This window comes from Equus asinus, chromosome 6, assembly GCF_041296235.1.
Source record: "Equus asinus isolate D_3611 breed Donkey chromosome 6, EquAss-T2T_v2, whole genome shotgun sequence".
In the NCBI taxonomy this organism is placed as follows: domain Eukaryota; kingdom Metazoa; phylum Chordata; class Mammalia; order Perissodactyla; family Equidae; genus Equus; species Equus asinus.
This window is the reverse complement of record NC_091795.1, coordinates 45,155,512-45,181,140: the sequence shown is the minus strand read 5'-3', so window position 1 is coordinate 45,181,140 and position 25,629 is coordinate 45,155,512. Positions and strand designations below refer to the sequence as shown.

Here is a 25,629-nt window from a genome sequence, read left to right as displayed (position 1 = left end):
TACACCGCCTTTTCTTGGATTTAAAGTCGAGAGCAGTACCCACTGACTTGACACCACGGACCTGAAGATTCAGCTCTTTCACATACACCTCTCCCAACTATCAGCAGACCCATGTACTTCCACTGCCACCCTCATGTACTTCCACTGCCACCCTTTCCAACAGTCATAGCTTTATTTTGATTAGACAAAAATTCAGCTATTTAACTATGACTTATATAAAATACTACTTACAGCAGCACAGAATCACATACTATGATTATTTTTTGTTTCCTGCACATTTGTTTTGCCAGTTAATAATTATCTGATCTTTTCCTTTGCTGGGTGTTCTATACATTTATCACTAATTCAAACCCAAACTTTTGTTCTAAATACAAAACATATTATGTAACGTTATCAATTTTATTGTCTTGAAATCACTCCCAGAGCTTTCCCACCTGCTCCAATCGAGGCCTGTCATCTCTGGATCTCCCTTCACCATCATCCTGGAGATCTCCTTCTCTCTCATGTTGGATCGGCTTCCTGGATCCCACTTTATCTTCCTATTTCATTTACAACCTTATTACAGTGGGAACACATCCTCCTGTAGTTTCCAAAAGAGGTGGTCTTGCATACCTGAAAATGTCTTTATTCTTCCATCTAGTTTAACTGAGCTGGTACAGAATTCTAGTTTGGAAATAACTGTCTCTCATAGTGAAGGCAACGCTCCACTGTCTTGTAGTTTCCGGCTCTGCGACTGGGCAATCTGCTGCCATTCTGACTCTTGAGTCTCTGCATGAAACCCCTCTCCCCGCCCTTCCCCCTCAGCTGTTTGGAGTCTGCAGAACCATCACTCTGTTCCCACTGTTTAAAAATTTCACGACAACGTGACTAGGTCTACGTCATTTTTATATACTACACTGGGCTGCTGAATAAGTCCTTTCAGTCAGGAAACACGGTACTTTTGATTTATTACTTTCTGATTCATTTTTGATGATTTCCTTCCTTCTATGTGCTTTCTGGAAGGCCTGGCATTCAGGTGTTAGACCTCCTAGAATGGATCTCTAAATTTCCAAAAGCTCTTTTATATATTATCCAATTTTTGTTTCAAGGATTCAATATATTACATCCCTGAGGATAATAATGACAGAATTTTGTTTTACTTTTAAAGTTTTTACTAGCCATGTATAAAACCTGTGTCTCCGCACTTCTTTTCTGGGGTTGGCTTCATCTTTACATTCCGAAATCTTAGAAGTTTTCCTCTCATGTCTGCTGATCCTTGGTGCTCTGCTTCTGTGGAAAGGGCACTGTACATGGTGGGGCTGTTAACTGTGGGCTATACTTTTGAGCGATGTGCTAAGACCACTGCTTTGGAGGTATCCGATTTCCCAGAGAGGGCTCTCTTCCCGTCTCTTGACTGGAGGGTATATAAACCTAGCTGCCAGAAAGCCAGATCAGCGAAGAAGGCTGGAGGCATCAAAATGCAAATATGGTTATCTTCACTTAATTCCCCAACACACACGCAGCCCCGTCTATGCCTCACGTTTCCCAGCCTAGAGACTCTGCTTCACTCTCTCCAACCTCCCACTGAAGTGCCGCACAGTCTGAACAGAGTGGGGAAGGAGAGCCAGTGTTCTAACTGCTTCTTCGACAGACTTGAAGCAAGTCTCCTGTTTTAGGCCTCACCTTCACCCCTACTTTCGGTTATCTTGTGCCACCAATTTCTGAGCCTTTCAGGATTCTGCAATCAAAAACTAGTTTGCTTCTCAGCTTTCCAAGCTGACAGCTGAGATTTCATTCTTCCTCCCGTCAGCTAAGTCGCTTTAGTTACTTATAAGTTGCCAAAGTGAGCTGCTATCCTCTCTGCTGTTTACTTTTGTCCTTGGTGGTTCGTAACTTTTTTTTTTTTTTAAGATTTTATTTTTTCCTTTTTCTCCCCAAAGCCCCCCGGCACATAGTTGTATATTCTTCGTTGTGGGTCCTTCTAGTTGTGGCATGTGGGATGCTGCCTCAGCGTGGTTTGATGAGCAGTATCATGTCCGCGCCCAGGATTCGAACCAAGGAAACACTGGGCCGCCTGCAGCGGAGCGCGCGAACTTAACCGCTCGGCCACGGGGCCAGCCCTCATAACTTTTTCTTTTTAATATGTTAAATTTCATCAGCATTTTGGGAGGAAGCAAAAATAAATACGTGTGTTCAATTCACCAACTTTAATCCTGTCACTCATCATTTGTAAGTTTTATTTGTATATGTTAACTATTCTGAAAATTTTAAAGTAGGTACATATAGTATGTGATCTTTTAAAATAACTTTTCCCATCTCGTTCACTGTTACGGCTCAAGAAATCAGAATAAAAAGAAGTCAATGAAGCCCAAGTTATGGGTTTGATCAATGTTCAGGAAAGTTGGTTTAAAACACAAAATAAACATTTTTCTTTAATTACTGGACTATGCCCCTCAAAAATACAAGTAAAAGTAATTTATCACAAATATTGGAAAATGGACTCAAAGCTTAGCATATGTGTTCAGTGTAAATAGCATTATTTCTATACCCAAAGATGTATTTTAATTTCCTTCTACTGACAGGTGATCTATATGTAATTTTAAGTTACATTTTATATTTACTAAATACAAATGGTCTTCTTTTATACACCTCCTTTCCACATCACTCCAGCCAAGAGTTTTCCATTTTGTTTTGTTCCCTCATGTGTTAGGCTTTCTTCTTTTCTTTCCTTTTGAAAACTGGCGCTGTCTATGACCGATGCCACTCCACAGGAGTCCGTCAGTGATCTTTGGCAATGGTGAAGGAGGAACGGAAGGGAGAACAAACACCTGAAGCAGCAGCAACTGACAACAGTTCAAAGTCTCAAGTCTCAAGCCTAACTCCCTTCCAGAAGACCCAGCCTAACGCCCTTCCAGAAGAACCAGCCTAACGCCCTTCCAGAAGACCTAGCCTGTTCTTTAAACTAGAGCACCACCCAACTTTTCAAAACAAAATGCAAAGACAATAATTCCCTTGAGATGAAGGAAGATACTTAGGAGAACGTGAACTTGTACTGAAAATGCCAAGGAGCCACACTCAGTCCTTAGATAATGCACAGCCAGGGTCATTTGCTTTTCCTTATGTGGTCTAAATAAAAAACGAAAAGAAAGGGAGGAGGGAAATCTTCCTATAGAAGCATCCAGTCATAACTGAAAAATTTCAAAACTTTTCTTTGTTATCTTTGCCTCTCCTCTGGATCCTCCACTATCTCTAGCTTGCAGTTAAAACTCCTTACAGCACATCAAAAAGTTCACGTCTCCCGTTAGGGGCAGAAGGAGAGAGGAGAAGCTGAGTGGCTGTGTTCCTGTTTGGAAGCAACGAGCGGTAGCAAATCCCTGAATCTAGTGTAGAAGGGGAGTAAACTGGAGGCTAAGCTGTTGCCCCAGTTTCCACCTAGAGTTAGTTTTCTGGGGATCCTCATAACCGTAGTCCTCCCGCCTCTGCAGAGCCCTTGCCCCAAAACACAAGAACTACCCATAAATAGTTTGGAAAATGAGGGGATTAAAAAAAAGAAAAAAACCTACCATTTACACTGCCTAGCTGGTGAGTTTAAGACGGACAGGGACTCGATTCTGTTTTCCTTATGAAACCAACCTTCTGGATACCTAGCTGAAACTCATGAACACATATTTCCCACAGATGTATTTTCAAACTTTTTTTTTTCTTTGGTGAGGAAAATTGGCCCTGAGCTAACATCCATTGCCAATCTTCCTCTTTTTGCCTGACCTAACCTCTGTGCCAACCTTCCTCTATTTTGCATGTGGGATGCCTCCAAAGCAGGGCTTGATGAGCAGTGTCTAGGTCTGCACCTGGGATCCAAACCTGCAAACCCCAGGCCACCAAAGCAGAGCGTGCAAACTTACCACTTCACCACCAGGCCGACCCCTCAAACGTTTATTTTTTTTTTATTTTTTATTTTTTTAAGATTTTATTTTTCCTTTTTCTCCCCAAAGCCCCCCAGTACATAGTTGTATATTCTTCGTTGTGGGTCCTAGTTGTGGCATGTGGGACGCTGCCTCAGCGTGGTTTGATGAGCAGTGCCATGTCCACGCCCAGGATTCGAACCAACGAAACACTGGGCCGCCTGCAGCGGAGCGCGCGAACTTAACCACTCGGCCACGGGGCCAGCCCCTCAAACGTTTATTTTTAAATGAACCTTAAGAATGTAACCTAGTTGTAATTTGGAGGGCTACTAACAATAAGTGAAAGTGACTAATACAATTCTTGCAGCATTTTATCAATCACTAAAAATATTAATTTTTGAGAATAATAACTAATTGTTAATTATTAATTAACATTTCAAAACTTGGAATATAGGGCAATTAGGCAAAATCAAATATATAAATTTCTAGTGCAAAATAACTATAAGGAATTCTACTATGTGGTTTTTTTAAATGTTTTAAAAATATAATTAATCAAGAACAGAGCTCTTTTGTACTTACAGCACAGAATTCTTCAAAGGATATTCTTCCATCTCCATCTTTATCTGCATTTATTATGGTTTTGTCTACAATTTGCTGTAACTGTGTATCTTTCAGATTGTTCCCCACCATCATCTTCAGCACCTGGAAGAGTTCCCCATTGGAAATATAGCCATCTTTATCCATGTCATAGATACGGAAAGCAACTAAAAAAAGAGTAAGGAAAATCAATGGCAATTATAAGGCAATCACAGGTGAATACTTTCAACGAGAAAGAAAACAATTAAGTTGCCAAGCATCTAAATTTGTAACTATGAGGATGGCTCCTTTCTACATATAGATGTTGCCTTTAGGTGCAGTCTAACATGGTTTGTTAAGCGTGCCGGGGCCAATTAGTGTAGTCTAGGACAAGTTACTTAACCCTGCTAGGCTTCAGTTTCTGCAGTATAAAAGTGGGGCCAGGGGCCGGCCCAGTGGCACAGCAGTTAAGTGCCCACGTTCCACTTCGGTGGCCTGGGCTCCGCCGGTTCGGATCCTGGGTGTGGATCTCTGCACTGCTTATCAAGCCATGCTGTGACAGGTGTCCCACACATAAAGTAGAGGAAGATGGGCACAGATGTTAGCTCAGGGCTAGTCTTTCTCAGCAAAAAGAGGATTGGCAGCAGATATTAGCTGAGGGCTAATCTTCCTCAAAAAAAAAAAAAATTTAAAAAACAAAGATTTAAAAAAAAAACTGGGGCTAATAACAGTTCCAACCTCCCAGGTTCTTCAGAGTACTGAATGAGATAACACATGTGAATTGCTTAGAACAGTGTCTGATGCATGGCAAAAACTCAATAAAAGAGCGATTGCTATTAATATTACTCTCCTCTGTAAAGGATGTTTGCATATGTTCTGTGCCTCAGAGAACTCTTGTTGAATAAAATGTCTCTCTAGTTAAGAGTTAAATAATTTTAAAAGGTATCAGATATTCCCTGTAATAGAGGCTGCCTATATAGACCAAAGGGGTGGACTTCCAGCTAAATATTTCTGAATACAATGTGTACAAACTAAGTCAACCTAGAACATTAGAACATTTCTTCCCACTTTCATCAAAAAATCTCTTATTCAAGACATGAGGTTTATATGGCTGTTTTCAGTAGAAGGAAAGTCTATTTTCTCTCTATCCAACTAAAAAGCAAGAAAGACACACTGTTAAAAAATACTAGTTGCAAATGTCCTAAAAGGATTTTCTCCAGAATGTAAAACTTCTGTGATGTGTATTAAGGATCTAGAATAAAAGATATCTTTTAAAATATCTTAAAAAGAGGTTATAATGCAGTATGGGGTAGGGTGGCATAAGAGGGAAAATGAACTCAATGAAGGAAAATACTTACACCTCAACTTCTGTTCCTTATCTCCTTTGACACTGAACTGAGAGACCCCCTCAATGAATTCTGAATAAGAATAGAAAATGTTTACAAATCAGAAGTTTTCACTTTTTACACAGAAAAAAATATATACCCAACGCACGCAAAAATCTTACCCACAAAAGGATATTTTCTTGCTGCAAAACAAAATATTACTAGCAGTATTTAAAACTGAAAGTGCCAAATTTGAAACTTCCAACAAACAAGGTTTTATACATATATTTTTTGATTTGAACTTGGAGTTCTCTAAGGTCAAATCAATTTGAATATTTATTAAGTACCACAGAGCATAACACTCAAAAATATATGCTTTAAGATATTTAACTCTTTCTTCTTGAACTATGACTAAAAAAGGCGGGCCTTACAAAAAAGACAATACATTGTTTTGCCAGAATAAAAATAATTTTGGATATTTGGTTCCGAAATTCAGAATCATTTAAATAAACTCTTGAAAGTTTCATGAAAATGATTTTTCTTCACTGCATTCTAAACACTAAATCATAAGCAGTTTTAGCTCCCTTCACTTATAATTCAGTTCCTAAAACTAAAATAACAAAATTTTTTTATGATTCCCCAGTGAAATGAAATATTTGAAGTAGAGAATCAAATATAAAATTATCATGTTAATATTAGCAAAAGCACTGTCTTTGTAAAATCTCGATTAACTAAAATAAACTAATCCTTTCCACGATAACGCTCATCCTTATTACTACAGCTTATTTTTTATTGCTGACTTAGTATTAAGTCTCATTCTTTAAAAAACGGTTTTCAAAAATGCAGTTTCTAAGTTTCCCTAAAGTGAGACTAATATTCTAAAAACAAAGTTACTAAATCTCTTTTTAGATTACATTCAAGGACAATCTGATCATTTATGAACCAAAAAGTAGAAGATCCTAGTTCATTAAGGTTCATATACCACAGATTTTGAGATTTTAACAATCTATTATTATAAGATCACCAATAAAATAAAGACGTTTAAGAAAAACTAAATTTTTCAGACATTTTCATACAAAGATCTGTAAGAGTACTCATAAATTACCTAACCCGTGATGTCAAAAAACTACTTTCTTACCTTTAAAGTCTACTTCTCCATTCCCGTCTGTGTCGAATATATCTATTACTCGTTGTACTAAAGGATTCTGTTGTAACTCAGGCAGAGACATGAATTCTTCCACACTCAAAGAACCAGAATTGTCCAAATCAAGCTTCTTAAACCTCTTTCCTAGCCTTTTAATTTCATCAGCATCAACTAAAAGCAAACAAAAACAGACAGCAAGATTTACAAAATGATTTTATGGTAATTATAGGGAAAGAATCCAGCAGTTCGCCAATGATTTAATTTCCAATTTAATTAAAAGAGTATACATACTGTTAACTAACTGTTTATAACCGAGAAAGTACATCATAAATATTTTTATTTGGTTACCTTTTTGTTTGTCAGCACCTGCCATTACACACAATCAACTGTATGCTGAGTACCAAGAAATTACAGGATTGCCAATGCTAAGCTGATCAAGGAAGTCAGGTGGTTCCTCCTAGGCAGGCTAAATCACTCTCTGTTCTGTACCAAAGCACCTTGACTTTCACTTATATTCTTAAATTTTAATTTACTTTATTTCTAATAGTTCATGGTTCGAAGTTTGAACATGGTTCGAGGTTCAAAGCCTCTCTCCCACGCTACCCTGTAGAGAACCAACTCCCCTCGGTGGAAGCAATGTTGCCAGTTTCTTGGATATTCTTCCAGAGATATTCTTTGCATGTACGAGCAAATAAAACACAGCTTTTACTTTCTTTAAACAAAAGAGTCCAGCTAACAAAGTTCACTTTTCAATGTTTTAAAGACAAAAAAATAACTAAACAACTTAAGAAATGTTTGCATTAGTTTGTAGTTACTCAATAAAAATAATGCAGTGTCAGGCCTCTTACAGTATGCATTCTTGAAAAAGATTTTTCTTTATTTTCTTCTAAATTACATTACTGCTTTCATTCCTTTAAAAAATCAGACTAATTCATATAAAAACTTCTGATCATGGATTAATAGAAATAACACAAATATATAAAAAAATTAAATACAATCATCAAATTTTTAAAAGAAAATTAACAAGTCAAATGTTATAGTGCCCATGAGTATACATGTATTATTGCCCACAATATTAGAGACTGAGACTGCAAACTGTTTTGAAAGTCCAAATATATGGCATCCTCATTATAACAGCTTAAAGTATATATTTTTAAAATATAAAATTACGTTAAAATGGAATAAGAAATATAATTATCTGCACTACTAAAGTAGAGACTGCACAACTACAAGATGTTGCTCTAATATGAAATAGTTCATATGCAACTGATAAAAGGGAGCAATGTAAGGAGAGCCAAGAAATGTCACTGCTTCACAGGGATTTTTCCTGGTATGTTATGAAGGGATCAGGGGCAAATTTTCTCAAACTAAAGAGAAAAGTCTTAATAAAATAAGAAAACCTCAAAAAAAAAAAAGGTGAAAACAACAAATGCCTTCCTTCAGAGAAAATAACAGCAAGTTCAGTGGCTTCAAGAACCCCGAGGCTTTCCAATACTGTCACCTGGTGAAAACTAAGGGTGCAAAGGAATAAGCTGCAAAGAAAATTTCTCCTGCCTATCACCTCTCCCTCCCACTGCTCCCTAAAAAAGCAAAAGGTGACTATACACCCTGGCTCATTATTTTTCACAAAATCACTTTCTAGTGAAGCAGATGCCCTCAAGACTCCGTACCTCAAAACAGGAAGCATGAGCCCCAGTTTAAGCCTAATAAGTAAACGGCTATGGTGCTTAGTATAAATGCCAGAGGTAATCTGTGCCATTATTGTTTCTGTTAGTACTTGTTACAAAGCTGCATCATGAGTGCTGTACCCTACAGATATTTTTCCTAGACGTGATTTTGCAGCATGTGAGGTCTTCCAGGAATGCATATATTATAGCAAAAGTGTCTTTATATTAATGTAATGATTCATCTAAACACCACTTCAAACAGCAAAATACCCATATATATTTTTTTCAAAACATACACTTCATGAACACATCAACTGCATAGAGCATTTTACATTAAAGAATATTCCTTCTTTAATGGAACAGATGGTAAAAGCAAGCTGTTCAAATAAACATTATTTTCCAATTTTCCATGACGAAATTAGATACTCTTACTCTTGGAAGGAAAAACTTAATAAATTAAGTCCCACAAATGCTTTTCATTTGCTTATTTACACGTCTCTCCCACCTCAGAGCAGAGTCTGTGACTTTTTCATTGGTGTTCTGTACACTGCATACAACAGGTGCTCAATATATCTTTTAAAAAAGTACTAATTTTAAGTGTTTCAGATTTAAAACTTATTGATCAAAATGCCATCAGTAAAGTAAAACTCTACTTATCTAACCAGAACAGTTTCTCAAAGTTCAGATTTTGCTGAAGGCTTACCCTCTCCATGCTTGCCTTAATCTTACATACCTACCAAGGATCAGTTAACTAGTTTTTTCTGGCAATCTTGAGTTTTGCCTTAGTTTACAATCACAGACCAAGAAGGTGACGAGGAAATTAAATATAATAGATCACTAAGGTAGACTACGAGTGGAAAAGGAAAGACAGTGTCTCCACAAACAGTACCTGGACGAATCAGGATCATTTCATTTAGCAACAGCTATAGAGTGTGTCATTAATGGAAAAGAGGGAAGGGAGAAACAGAGTGCCATAATATTTATGGACACTACCTGTTAGATTCCATTTATTGAGGCTGGGACATGAATAACAGCTCAGAAAGTTCCATTATGAAACTGAAACTGAGGTGCTTGAAGGCTTAAACCCCACTAATCCAGAAGACAGCATGCTACAGTCTTGATGAATGAGTAAGACATGTTAAGAATAATAAAGATGAATCATAAATCAAATAAATATATTTGGTTCAATCCATTCTTCTTTACACTGCCAATAGTAATCTTTCTAAAAGGCATATTCAACCAAATTGCTAGCTCTTTGCTTAAAAGTTTTTAGTGGCTTCCTAACGCAAACAGGATAAAAAGTCTAAAGCTCTTGACAATATTTAGCATCAATTTGAATTTCCATCTTTCTCTTCCCCCATTATCTTTATTTTAGCTACAATGCTCTTGGCACAAATCTTCTACAGCATAAATTTCATGCGTCTATTTCCTTATAAACCCTCTGCTACAATGTCCTTCCCTGAACTCTCCATTTATGAGACTCCTATCAATTTTTCTGTGATTAAAAAAGTGGGGGAGGATGTTAACTTTATATACTGTAGTTATTAGTATCATTAACTCACTTTCTGGCAAAAGCCCTTAAAGCAACATTTAAAATCCATTTGCTTTCTTTTGCTTTACGCATCTTATGAAATATTATGTAATAGTTGATACTTATTCTGGTTGAGTAGTTAAAACTTTCTTCAAAGGCAAAGCAGTGTGCCAGTGATCACGCTTTAACCTGACAGTAACTGGCTTTTTAAAAAGCCCCTGAAGTATGACTTAGAGGAAAAGAGCTCCATCTCATCTTCTCTTCATCAACATTCTCACAAAGCCCACGGAGCCAAAACTCCCCCTGAGCTTCTTTAGGAAGGCAGTATGCTTTGAAAGAAGGCAGTATCTATTCTCCAACCACCCATTTATTTCCTCCTTTCTGTCCTGTCCTTCCTGCTTGGATGACAATGATGAGTAAGACACAAGACTAGATTACTCAGTACTTATTATCTTGTTGAGGCTAGCTGAGCAACTGGAGGAATCTGTACCTAAATAATTATGTTTCAAGACAGCTAGCTTGGAAGACAATGCCATGAATATTTCTTAAAGCCAAGATCTAAGATAACTAGCTTTCAAAAACAAATGATAAAAACAGTTCTGTTAGGTATGGAACAAAGTGACTTATTTGGTCATTACTGTCACCAGAGAAGCAGTTATTCAGTACTTTCACTTGCCAGCACTGCCGACTAGATATGTTGCAGGATCAACCACAACCTAAAGTATAAAACAGGGTCTCAATCCTTGAAACATCAGCACTTACCAATCTCCTACAAATCAGGCACAGACCTCTGAAACAGATCAAATCCATCTTGACAGCAGCATTAAATGTTTCAGATCTGTGCTTAGTTTATTAAAGAACAAATTCCAACTTTTGGCACCAACTTTCATCAAAGATTTTTTCTATTGCTTAGGATCACACTCTTAAAACAGATGGACAAGTGGAAAAAAACAAACCTCACCCTCTTGACTCATCTTGTGACTCAGAGATACTCTTTTTCATATGTTCTGCCAAGTTGAAACATGTTATTTTTCCACTTTTTGTAAGCATACCTTTGAGAGGACTGTCTTTTTTTAATAGTTGAAAATGCCTACATACTCAATTTAAATTATATTATACAAAGTATTAAAATAAAGAATCTTATAAAGTTATATACATAGTTCCCTAAAAAGCAGATATTTTAGCCTGAGTTTTAAACAGTTACTAATATGGAATTGATGAATTGCTTACAAGGAAAACACCAGATTTAGCTGTTGAGACCTCACCCAGATCAATGCACCTTGAGTGCACTCAAGGATAAACCTAAAATCTAGGTGGTTACTTATTTTAACAAGTGATGTCACATATCTTATTAATATTACCACATAAAATAATTAAAAATTTGCTTTTAGAGAGCTCATGTTCCCATAGTAAATTTTAATGAATATTTTCAACTGGACATGTTAATACTAGAGCACTATAATATTAATAGAGATGGAAGGTTGCATATTGATTCATCACTCTCTCACATGAAGAAATATAACCATCTCCCTTTATCAGATTTTTTTTTCTCATTTAGAAAAAAGGAACGTAAGGGATTCCCAAACAGCAGAGAAGAGATCTAGGGCTCTCGCTCTTAAAGCAGTGTTTCTACTACATACACACCAAGCTGCTACTCCACTGTTAGCATTAAAAGTAAAAGCAACCTGAGGTATAATAAGCTCTTTTAAGTGATTTTGAGGCTTCTCAGAATGAAAGGGAAAAGAAATAAGCAGAATGATAGGAAAATGAACTCTCCTCAAGTTTTAGCCAATTTCCAGCAACTGTGTAGCAGTTAATGGCAGTAAGATTATTGCTCTTTCAGAAAATTCTAATAGTCAGTTTATAAATAACTTTGTTACCTATTAGTCTATATATGATTAACAACAGAAACAAAATAAAGCAAGCCCTTTCAAATCCTCCTAGCAACACTATTTTGAACAAAACAACTAAATGTAATGTGGGATTCCTGTTTGGAAATCTGAAAAAGAAAAAGGAAACTTTTCAAACATCACCAGTTTTTTCACTAAAATATGCAGTTTAACAGTCTTATACCAATGTCATTTTTTGATTTGGATAACTGCACTGTGATTCTGTGAGATGTTAACAGTGGAGGAAGCTGGGTGAGGGATATTTGGGAACTCTCACATTGGCCCTGAGCCAACATCTGTTGCCAATCTTCCTCTTTGTTTTTCTTTTCTCTCCAAAGCCCCAGTATACAGTTGTACATCTTAGTTGTAGGTCATTCTAGCTCTTCTATGTGGGATGCTGCCACAACACCGCTTGATGAGCAGTCTGTAGGTCCGCGCCCAGGATCCAAACCTGCAAACCCTGGGCCACCAAAGCACAGCACACAAACAATCACTCAGCCATGGAGCCAGCCCCTGTTACTGTGGTATTTGCCTAATGATGATTTTCTCTTTCCCTCTTTCCTTCTATATTAATTGGAATGTTCCTGTTAAAAACAAAGCAAAACATGGGGCCAGCCTGGTGGCATAATGGTTAAGGTTCAAGCAGTCAGCTTCAGCGGCCCAGGGTTCACAGGTTTGGATCCCAGGTATAGACCTATACACCACTCATCAAGCCATGCTGTGGCAGTGTCCCACATACAAAATAGAGGAAGACTACCAGAGATGTTAGCTCAGAGCAAATTTTCAAGTAAAAAGAGGAAGACTGGCAACAGATGTTAGCTCAGGGCCAATCTTCCTCAACAACAAAAAGTCCTTTCTCTATTCAATTAGTCACATCAGCATGGGTTCATTGGTATTTATTTTATTCTATGGGTTAAAATTCAATAATGTCATTATTTGCTAGTCAGCTTGTTCCAACTTTGGTCTGTTGGTACTATTTTAGATTGGCTCCTGTGTGACCTTTCAACAATCTCCATTTTGAGCACTTCCTTAATTTGTGGCAGCATAAAACGTTCCAGCCTCATCCTGAATACACACAAAATTTCTAAGAAGAGATTCTTCCATCTCTTTTGTATGCAGGATATTTAGAACTGTACTATAAAATGAAAACTATAAGGAAAGATCACTCTAATAAGCAATCTCAGAATCTCCATCTTCAAGACATTCTGGAAAGAGCCATCAGACAGGACAAAATTATCTATGGAGAAACATGTATTGAATAACTCTTATAACGGCTATCACAAAAATAAAGCTTTATAGAGTTGTCAACAGAAGATACTGGGTAGTTTTTCTACATAAAGGTTATATTTAAAAGTTTTAAAGTCTTTTGTAAAATTCATTTCCTACAAAGGTAATGACAATTATTTTCACATTACTAAAACCCACCAGGGGGCGCAATAGATAATCACAGACAAAAAGCATAAGCAGCTCCAAAAACCCCAACGTTTTATAACGACTTTATGTATAGACTATCAGTTTACTATTTATATGCTGCACAGAATAGTTTGACAACAGAAAAAAACAAAGAAAGCACCCTATCAATATTATGAGAGAATCGAAAAAGTGTATTACAAAATATGGACACAGACATTTATGCTGTGCCCTTTCTTACAAACGAAGAACTTTCACCCACTCAAAAGATCTAGATTTTAAGAGTATATCATAACTTTCTAATGCAAGCGGCAACGCCTGCTTTTGGTGTTGCTAGATTATAATTCTCATATACTTTAAAAATTATTAAGTAATTGTCAAATGCACAAAAGCCAGACATCACCACCAACAAAAGAATTATCAAGTCATAAACAAAATGCTAAAAAAAAAATTTTTTAAACCAACTTTGAGCAATAACTGACATTCCAAAAATGCATTATTAAACACACAGTTCTACAGGTTTTGTATCCACGTATGTAAGCATCACTACAGTCAAGATAAAAGCACATTTCCATCATCCCAAAATGTTCCCTTGGGCCCTTTGCAGTCAATCACACTCACCCCCCTCCATCCCCACGGACTCCAGGCAACCACTGTTCTGCTTTCTGTAACTAAATTCCGTCTAGAATTTCATATGAACAGGATCATATTTACTCTTATGTCTACTTCTTTTTCTCATCAAGTTTTTGACATTAATCCAATTGCTTCATAAGTCAGTAGTTTGTTCCTTTTTATTGCAGAGTAGCGCAGTCCATTGTACGGACATATCACAATTTGTTTATGCATTCATCCGTTAATAGACATTCCTGCTGTTTCCCGTTTGGGACTATTAGGAATAAAGCTGCTAAGAATATTCATATATAAGCCTTTCTGTAAACAAACGTTTTCCTAGAATTGCTGGGCCGTAGGGTGAGCATATGTTTAACTTTCAGAAACTGTCAAAAAGTTTTTCCAAAGTTGTCTACCCTTTTACACTCCCACCAGCAATACAAGAATTCCAGGAGCTCCACATCCTTGTCAACATGTGGTACTGTCAGTCTTTTTAAGTTCAGCATTCTAGTGGGTGGCAGCAGTATGTGATTATGGTTTTAATCTGTATTTCTCTGAGACTAATGATCTGGAGCATCTTTTTCATGTGATTATTGGCAATTCATGTATCTTCATGTGTGAATTGACTGCTGAAATGTTTTGCTCTTCAAAATCGGGTTGTCTTAAAGAGTTGTGATACTCTCTGCACATTGACTGGCGTGAGCCCTGTCAGGAAGAGGTATTGAAAGTGTTTTCTCCCAGTCTGTAAGCTGCCTCTTCAAGGTGTTTTTTTAAAGAGCGAAAACTTCCAATTTTGACAAAATCTGTTCTTTTTCTTTTATGTTTCACATTTTATGTGTACTAAAAATCTCTGCCTATCCTGGTCATGAAGATTTTCTCCCATGTTTTCTTCTAGAAGATCTATAGTTTTAGCTTTTATGCTTAAATCTATGACCCATGTTAATTTTCATACATGGTACAAGAAAGGGTAAAGGTAAATTTTTATTCCATATAGAAATGCAGCTATTTTGTTGAAAAGGCTTGCCTTACACTGGTATCTTTGACGGTTGTGTCAAAAATCAATCAACTATACAAATGAACATGTTGTACACCTTAAATTTACATAATGTTATGTATCAAATATACTTCAATTAAAGAAAACTGACTTTATACACATGTGTATACGTATATGTGTGTCTATATACCCTCTATTCTCTTCCATCGGTTTGTCTATCTTATGCCAATACCACAGTCTTATGTTTTATAATAAATCTTTCCATCAGGGAGCACTGTCCACATACTTTGCTTTTATGTTTCAAAACTGTTCTGACTCTTCTAAGACCTGCAAATTTCCATATGGACTTAACAATCTGTATAGTAATTTTTACAAAAAGCCTGCTGAGAATTTGATTGGGATTGTCTGGAATCTACAGGTCACTCTGAGCACAACTGACACCTTAACAGTATCAAGTCTTCCAGTGGACCTCTCCCCATTTACTCAGGTCTTTCTAAGTTTCTCTCAGTGATGTGTTAAAATTCAGTGTACAGATCTTACATATATTTGGTTAAATTTATACCTGAATATTTCATTTTTTATTTTATTTTAAATGGTATTTTTGTCAATTTCACTTTTCAATTGTTCACAGCCATTACACAGAAATTCTACTGATTTTTGCGTATTGTCCTTGTATCATCCTAACCCTTGCCAGATTAACTTATTATTTCTAGTAAATTAGGATTTGCTGTATACACATCCATGTCATCTGAGAATAAAGATAACTCTACTCCTTCTTTCCAATCTATATGCATTTTATTTCTTTTTTTTGGACTTAATGTACTGACTAGAACTTCTTGTACAATTTTGAGTACAATTGGTTAGAATGAAAAGCTATGCTTTTTTCCCAGTGGAAAGCAGTCTTTCATCGTTAAGTAAGTATGATGTTTGTCAGCTTTTTTATAGGTGCTCTTTAGGGTTGAGGAACTTCCCTTCTATTCCTAATTTGCTAAGAGTATTTATCATGAATGGGTACGGAACTTTGTCAAACATTTTGCTACATCTATTGAGAAGATCATGTTTTTTTCTTTTATTCTGCCAATACAGTGAATTACAACTGATTTTTCCAGTTAAAATCATACTCCTGGGACAAACTATACTTGGTCATGATTTACTGTCCTTTTTACATATTGCTGGATTTGACTTACAAATATTTAAGGATTTTTGTACATATGTTCATGGTGAATATTGGTCTATAGTTTTCTACAGTGTCTTTGGTATTGTTATTGGTGTAATGCTAGCTTCTATTTTCTGAAGGAATCTGGATTATGACTGGTGGTTTTTTTTTCATTAAAAGTTTGCTAGAATTGACCAACAAAGCCACCTAGCCCTGGAGTTCCCTGTGGGAAGATTTTTAAATAAGAAGTCAATTTCACTAATAGATATAATGCTATTAAGATTTTCTATTTCTTTTTGTGTCACTTTTAGATACTTTTTCAGGGAATTTGTCCATTTAATCTAAGGTATAGAATTTATTGGCATAAAATTGTTCATAATATTCCCTTGTTATCCTTTTAACATCTGTAGGATCTGTAATGATTTCAGTTCTCCCGTTACTGATAATGGCAACTGTGTCTTCTTTCTTTCTTCTAGAATGCTCCTTCAAAGTGAGAAAGCTATGTGCAACTTCCTCCTACCTCATATAAAAGATATAACCAAAAATGACCCGCCATACCAGAACTCACTCAAGCAAATGAATGTTACCCAAAGATGTCACAAAAGAAGGTGCACACTTATAATGATCCTAAAAATACATTCTTAGAACTGTTTTCAGAGCTCACTGAGCTTAAGAAGAAAATCTGTCGCAGAAAAGCCATGTAACATCAAGGGTTACAAGAAACCTGGGAGACGAAAAATTCAAGATAAAGAAACAGACCCAGAGAGTTAACTAAGTGGCTCAATGTTGTAAAGCTTGATGGCAAAGCTGGTATCAGGATTTCTTCAAATGCTTTCTAATTTCTTTTCCTATGTTAGTGTTCCATCTGAAGACAGCTTGGGCTAAGAGAGACTCAACACTGCTGTTCCTCAACCTGCATTTCTTGGCAAATGTGTAGAAAAGGGAACAATAAGAATGTTCCCACTCCAGGTACATAACAATCGAACCATGTATTTCTAACACGTTCTCCAACTTGTGCATTACTGGTTTTCCTGCTGAAAGTGTTTGTATTGCTGTTGTTTTTCTCCTTTTGGTTTATCTACATCATAGTTAAAATCAAAAGGCATTATTGAAAAAACATATATTTGTAAGATCATACAAACACATCTTCAAGTTTTCTCACTGTTATTAATAACCCTGGCTTAAAAGTCACACACTTTTTTTTTTTTTTAAACCTAAGTGTAGATTGTGTTGGTCAGTAACATCTTATTCAAAAGATGTGGCTCTCAAAGGTTTCTATTGTTCTTTAAGCCAAATCCAACCCCAGCCCATTCCATCACATTCTCCAGGTTTTCCTCTTATCTGTTCCTATGATATGCAGTATTTAAACATGTTAGTTGTACTTTTCTTTAGCTTTGTACCACTCCCCACCCCCAACTCCAGAAATAATATGGTATTTTCACAAAAGAATGCATATTCAAGAGTCTTCTTTTACTTTCAGCACCAATTATTCAAGACTTATTTATGGCTGCTCCAGAGCTCAATCTGGTTCATCGCCAAGAATGTCATACTGCATCCCCAGTCTCTGTTTTTTTCTTATTGACTTGCCTTTTATCTTCACATTAAGAAACTCCAGCACACAATTTATAGAACAGTTTTTACTTTCTTCTTGAAGACATTCTTCACAGACAATTCTTGCTTCTTGCTCTAATTTGAACCAACTGCTTTCTAAGCCTGTATGCAGTTGTTATCCTGAGACTGTCACTGGGATCTTAAGAGATTTAGTTCCTTGGATCTCATCTCATCTTCTTCTTTAACTTCTATTTCATTTTTCTGGGTACATATTCAAAAAATTATGAAAGGTAAATTTTCCAAGTCCTTAAATTTCTGGAAAAATCTTTAATTTGATCTCACACCTGAGTAATCATTTGGTTGGTATCAAACTCTGGATTTAGGAACTCAGAACTTTGAACGAACTGCTCTATTGCTTTATAGTATCTACTGCTGCTGCTAAGAAATACACTGCCAGTAAATTCCTCCTCTTTTTAGGCAACTTTTTTCCCCATCTGGCAGCTTATAGGATTTTCTTTTTATTCTTGGAACTACAGAAGAAGTTGACACTAAATGCAGATTTTTTTTTTCTGCTTTTTCTCCCCAAATTCCCCCAGTACACAGTTGCCTATTTTAGTTGTGGGTTCTTCTAGTTGTGGCATGTGGGACGCCGCCTCAGTGTAGCCTGACAAGCAATGCCATGTCCGTGCCCAGGATTTGAACCGGGTGAAACCTTGGGCCACGGAAGCAGAGCGCACGAACTTAACCACTTGGCCACGGGGCTGGCCTCAAATGCAGATCTTTTTCCATCAAAGCTTCTTGGCTATCAGAATGCTCTTTCAATCAGAAGATTTGATTTTTCAGGTGAGAGAAATTTTCTCCTATTATTTCACTGATTATTTTCGCTTCTACTTTATCTAACACATCTCCTGAAATTTCTTTTAGACAGATGCTACCATCCTCCATATTTGCTCCCCAAACCCTTCTTCTCTTGCATACTTTTCCATATCCTTTGCTCTAACATTCTGAGTGAGATCCAAGAATTTACACTTTTGCTAAATGGTTAACTAAGCCTTTCACCAGCTAAAGTAACTGACTTCTACATACTAGCTACAAAATTATTCAAATTTGTGGCAACTTTCAAATTACTGTCATGGTTCATCACTGAAATTACAAATTTTTAAGCACTGCCACAATATCAAAATCTAACAGTATGGATAATGAAAAGAAAGCTAGCTCTTCACACTTTTCTTAAGACTACTTGCCTAAAAAACTTGAAATACTTAGAATACAGTAGACAATCCAGGGATTAAAAAGAAAAAGGTACTGTAACAGCAAAACAAGGTAACAACTCAAAGTCTAAGCATTCGAGTTCATGCATTAGACTTTAGAAAACGTTTCATCTCTCTCTGCATAACTCAGCTCTAAAGCTTTACTGAAAGAAAGCAGAACATAAGTAATTATCAGTGGACATGGTAAAATAAATTAGAATTCAGGATCACTAAGTTACTAAGTAAATGATAAACTATGGCTGGTAGATTGTTTAAGAAGCATGACTTATGTAATAAATTTACGAAGATTTTAACCTAAAGTAACAAATGTACAAGTCAATTTCAAAGAATAGCATAAAACTTTTCTTATAATAAATAGCATTTTAGGAAAAGTGTTTTAAAACATTTTTACCTGTTCATATTCAAAATTGAATTTTTACTGACATTAAAAAGCTCTCTTCCAAAGATTTCTGAAATGATGAATAAAGGTTTGGAAGTAAACCAGAAATTACTCTTTAAAACATACATTATTTAAAAATTGAAGTGAGTTAAGCTAGTCCATATAAGAAAGGAAACATACAGGAATGCAGAAATGAAGGAGGAAGTCAAATTAACTTTAGATTAACTTTTTCTCTGAAAAAGTTTTCTGTTTCACAACAAAGAAAAACCCTAGACTAAGTTAAGAATATGACACGTAAACCAGCCTGAGACAACCTGATTGTGAGCAGAAATTAAGAGCACCAAGTCAAGTCAGTATCTCTACACTGTCAAGTCACTTGCAAATATTCAAACCAGAAACAAAAAACTGCTTGCATATGAGACTATCTGCTCAAAATGAGTGCAGTTTCCTAATGGCTAAAGATGTCTTCAAGATTTCCAGAGATAGGACATTAAGCAAAAGGAAACACTCCTACAGAATCTGCCAAGATCTTCTTGGAGTCACTTTCCAATGAAAGAGACCTGAGAAATCTTTTTAGATAAAAGACTTATTAGTCTTTCATATACATTCAGTCTACAAAATAGGCCCTGTGTTTACAAATTCTGTCAAAACCTTTCAGAATACTGGTTTTATCAACAGTAAAAATAAACTGAATCTGATTTTCCACTCACCCTTTCAACTGTGCCCCAATCTAGTCCTCTGCTTAAACGATCTAAAGTGGTATCTTGCACTCACTCTTCCAAGCTATGATGCCAAGTTACAATTAAGGTCTCAACTTTGAGCAAATCTCACCAAAGAGTACACATTTCCTAGCCCAGACAGGCTGGCCAACAAACAGAAACAGTCATAGTGGCCTAGAAAAAATTAACTAGATAAAAAGCAAGCATTGGGGCCAGCCCGGTGGCATAGTGGTTAAGATCACGCTCTCTGCTTCAGCGGCCCAGGGTTCATGGGTTTGGATCCTGGGCGCAGACCTACACACCACTCATAGAGCCATGTTGTGGCAGCATCCCACATATAAAACAGAGGAAGACAGGCACAGATATTAGCTCATGGACAATCTTCCTCAAGCAAGAAAAGACAAAGGGAAGATTGGCAACAGATGTTAGCTCAGGGCCAATCTTCCTCACGAAACAAAAAAAAGTGAACATTGAATTGAGAAACAAACAAACGAAAAATCAAAGAATACCTACCTATGTCTTTGACAAGCCCAGTTTTGCCTAAATCGTTGATGTAGACAAACATGACATTAATCCTGTAAGAGTTACTAGAAGAGGCTGTAGAGTATTGTGATTAAAAATATGACTCTGGAGGCATGACTGCCTGGGCTCCAACCATGGCTTTATTACTTTACCTACTGCTGTGTGACCTTAGGCCAAGTATTGAAGGTCTCTCTGCCTCTTTTTTCTCATCTATACAATGGAGGAAAGTAATAATACTTCTCTCAAGAGGCTGTTGTGAGGATTAAAAACGTTAATGTACGTGAAGTGCTTAAAATAGCACCCGGCACATTTTAAATGCCATATAAGTACTTAATACTATTTATGAAAACAAATGGGGTGACTGGTTTTCCTAAAGGTACAGCCTTTAAAACTATCCAACTAGTCTCTACAGACCAGCTCCAAGCTCTTACTAACTTATTCAGTCAACAGACATTTATTCAGCATCTCCTGTATGCAGGCACTGCACTTAGGCTTCCACTGACAATGCCTCAATTCTTTTGTTGGTGAAAATTAACTTAAACAGTCTCTTATTATTAAAGCTTGCTGTGTCACAAGCCATATTTAACTATAATTAAATAATTATTTCTCCTTGATATTAGTTACTTCCCTTTCATTTTCTATTCATTTTAAAATAACTTTTTATATACGAAAATTTCAAACACATACAAAGGTTGAAAGACTAGTAGATGAATCCCATATACCTATCATCCAGCTTCAGTCATTAACACGAGAAATTTTATTTATACATCTGCTTTATTTCAGAGCAAATTCCAAACATATCATTTCCTTACAACTGTTCAGTATTTATCTCTAAAAGATAACTCTTTTAAAAAAATCACATTATTATACCTAAAAAATTATTAATAATTAATTCTTTGATATTAAATAATCAGTGCTCAAGTTTCCCCCAAATGTCACCAATGATTTTACACGTTTTTTCAATCTATCAGATTAGGCGATTAGGCAATCTGTCAATAAAATGAAGGTGACCTTAATAGTAACAGTTACAGTATATTGTAGGAGATGAAAGCCAGTCTGCAGTAGGCCAAGAAATTAGCAGAAATAGGGAAATAGAGAAAACTGTATACGCTCTTTTTCTGAGAAGCTCAAATATGAGAAAGAATGGAGAAAAACTGAGAGGAACATGCAGGATCAGGATCAGAGTAGTTGATTATGTTGGTAAACTGAAGAGATGGAGAAGGTGAAGACACAGGAAAACAACAGAGAGAAGCTAACAAAATAAGGTCCTGGAGGCGACAGAGGATGAGATGAAAAGCACGAATGAAGAGGCTGACCCTGAATGGGGCGGGATAACCCAACCTCTGCACTGAGGACGAGGAGTCAGCTGAGCGCAAGTGTGGGGCTGGGAAGCTGTGTGGGTGTGGCAGGCAGGGGTGGAAGGGGCAGGGGTGGAGGGGTGAGAATGTAATGAGGTTAACACTTAAAATGCTCCCAGTTTTCTTAAGAATTAGGAGACAAAATCAGATTAAAAGCAGGGTACCGGAAAGGATCATGGAGGGGTATAGACACAAGACTGAAGATCTGAATGGAATTGAAGGAGACTGAAAAACAACCAGATAGGTGAAAGAATTAATCAGCATTCAAATCTTACACAGCTTTCAAAAACAATTTCAAATATCATCCCTTCTGTGATGAAGCTTCTCTTAATTTCCTTAATTAAAGGTAATTTTACCTCCTTGGAACCTTTGTTTTCATTTCTCATAACGAAACTCTAATAATTTATGCATTTCTCTTTTTCCCAATAGCTAGGCTGTAAGCACTTTGTGAGTACTTATTTATCTGTGTATGTCACAGGGCCGAAGACAGTACCTTACAGCAAATAATTTAGAATTTTATTACCTTTTTAAAAAGTAGCACAATTTAAATACAAAAGAACAAAACAGGGGCTGGCCCAGTGGTGCAGCAGGTAAGTTCACACCTTCTGTTCTGGTGGCCCAGGGTTCGCCAGCCCGGATCCCAGGTGCAGACCTACACACTGCTTGTCAAGCCATGCTGTGGCAGGCGTCCCACATATAAAGTAGAGGAAGATGGGCACAGATGTTAGCTCAGGGCCAGTCTTCCTCAGCAAAAAAGAGAAGGATTGGAGGTAGATGATAGCTCAGGGCTAATCTTCCTCAAAAAAAAAAAAAAAAGAACAAAGCAGACAGTAACCACTTGAAGAGTTGAGAGGACCACTGAAGGCTGAGACGATTATATAAAGCCTCATCAAGAATACAGAAGTGAGCAGGGTCTTGAAGGGGTAAGAAGGCATCACAAGATTTAACATGAACAGGGAAGTATAAAGAGTGAAGTGCCTAAAAGATGGTTTTGGTTTTTTTTAGATTGGCACCTGAGCTAGTATCTGTTGCCAATCTTCTTCTTTTTTCTGTTTTTTTACTTCTTCTCCCCAAACCACCCCCCCCCCCCGCCCGAGTACACAGTTGTGTATTCTAGCTGTAGATCCTCCTGGTTCTGCTATGTGGGATGCTGCCAAAGGGAAGCGCATGAACTTCACCACGGGGCCGGCCCCTCAAGGACTGGTTTTAACATTCTTATATATGATAGTAGCTGTTTACAGATAACACTAAGCTCTTTCAATACAAAAGAGATTTTGCAAATAAGCAAAAAAAATAAATTACTGCAATGTGTTGATGGTCTAAGAGTGGTAGTTTTAACGTAGACAAGTTCATTTTGGGGAAATACATCCAAATCATGTAAAAAATATGATAAAAATACATTATATTCTAGTGACCCAAGTAAGGAACAGAGAAAAAACCATATGCTGGATAACAGAAGAACTCAGATGGATTCACAGCTGGCTGAACAACCAGTGACAAGTCTGGATCTTTAGAGACAAGGCCCAACACTTTCACGGAAGCATAGACGAAGTCGCAAGAAAGAACACTTGCTAAGTTCTGAGGATAAAATGAAAAGGGACGGCTTTAAGAGGGTATGGAATCTCCTTACATACCCACCACACATTTTAAGACTTGGCTTTTGCCATCCTGGATGTGCAGAAGGGAGGCCACCTTGCCTTTTGCCCTGTTACATTTTTCTTTGCAACCAGGTAAATGACCCTCAGGCCCAGATGTAAAGAGAGAGCAGAAGATAAAAACCTGGGAAGTACTGTCCCCTTAGGACTCCTGTTCCTTGACCAAGAAACAAAAACTAACTTCCTAGACCTCATTCCTATCCGAGTAGAACTCCAATGGCTAATCCCAACTCTGTGTGTGGCCTGACGCCTAGCTACTTAAAGATTGCCACACTTCCTTCTTGCCCACTAGCAACTGGGAGAATAATTACGTAACAGGCTCAAACTGAATAGGAAGTGGCAAGGCACAATTCAGAGCAGAACACTTTCAATTCTAAGGAAACTATAAAACTGACACATTAACTTTACCAGAGACAAGAATTATAGATCTGGACAACACCCAGAGCACTAGTCTGTAACTAATCTATCTTGACCATATTTCAAAAATAGGTGAGGCAGTCACAGAAGGGAGAGTTCTCAAATCCAGAAGACTGCTACAGTCCATAAGAGGGTTCAGCAAACTTTTTCTCTAAGAGGCCAGACAGTAAATATTTTAACCTTCGTGGACTACGTGATCTCTGTCACAACTACTCAACTCTGCCGTTGTAGCATGAAAGAGCCATAGACAATATGCAACCAAATGGGATGGCTGTGTTCCAATAAAATTTTATGAACAAAAACTATCAGCAGGTGGTAGTTTACCAACCCTGGTCTAGAGTCATAATTAGGTTTGGTTTTGGTCAATTCTAACAATATGCTGGATGCAATATTTTATCTTCATGTTTAAAACAGAAACATACAACCTATATCTGATCATAATTATGTAAGAAATTCATAAAGGAAAGCCTGGGAGGAAATAGTTAAATAAAATGTAAATAATAAATTGGGATGGCAGAATAATGGGTAATTGGTCATAGAGTATCACCATTTAAAAAATAAGTTTAAAAAACTGTAGAAGTTACAAAATGGAAGGTAAAATGGATTAACAAGTTTTAGCTTATGGTAATGGCTATAAAGAAAATAAACATGGTACTACCCATGATACAGAGAGTCTGAAGTGGAGAGAGATACAAAACATCTCCAAAGAGGTGACATTTATGCCGAGAGTAGAAAGACAAAGAAGTTAGTCAAGTAAAGAGCTGATGGAACAGCATTCTACCCAGGAGCTCGTAATCAAGCAAAGGTGTTGATGAGAATGAAAAAAATGGGCAAGGGTTTTAGGAAAAGAAAGAAGACTAATGAAACAAAATGAGCAATGGGAAAAGGGGCTGTAATGAGGCAAAAAGGAACAGACACTTCATTGCAAGGTAAGATGACTCCAAACAAGGCAGGACCAACTTTACCAAACAGGGATGGAAAGGATAAGGAAGTTCAGAATGGTGTGGGAGTTCTGGGATCTCATGATGATATCTAAACTTACTAGAGGTCCCCATTCCAATTCTCTGGATCACCCTCTTTCCCAACCATTGCCTTTCCACACAACAGACCTTATGATTTTATTTAAGCCCCATGGTCCTCTGATTGATCCTTGAAGCAAGAACTTCTAAGACTGTCATTTTCTTTCTTTGTGTTCTCCACCGTACAGTCAGAAATAACCAGCCCACCGACACTTATACTCCTCAGTCTCCCCAGAAAGATCTTTTGCAATAGCTACTTGGTCTTCCAAAGTTTTGCCTTCAATAAGCACTTTATTTTATGTAACCGCAAGATAAATAAGTTAACTGTTTACTTGAAACTCTGTTAATGTTAAAAACTTATATTGCGTTAAGCCACTGAGATTTGAGGGTTCATTTCTAACTACATCGTGGTGCAGATACTAACAATAAAGAGGTCTATAAAAAAAATTTCCCTACTCTTGATAACTTAAAAAGACTATAAGTCAATTCACTACCTATTTTAAATAGTTAAGGGCTAACTGCTACATACAGAGAGAGGTGTGTGATATATATACAT

The 25,629-nt window shown here is 36.9% G+C and overlaps 1 protein-coding gene across 1 annotated transcript in view; it reads right to left on the bottom strand.

The window, feature by feature from the left end:
- Positions 1-25,629, bottom strand: part of PPP3R1 (protein phosphatase 3 regulatory subunit B, alpha) — a 62,410-nt gene that overhangs the window by 3,267 nt on the left and 33,514 nt on the right. The window contains exons 3-5 of the mRNA XM_044772602.2: positions 6,921-7,097; positions 5,816-5,875; positions 4,461-4,645 (exon numbers count right to left, since the gene is read on the bottom strand). Coding sequence (XP_044628537.1) covers positions 4,461-4,645; positions 5,816-5,875; positions 6,921-7,097 — 422 coding nt within the window. The remainder of the gene's footprint in view (positions 1-4,460; positions 4,646-5,815; positions 5,876-6,920; positions 7,098-25,629) is intronic.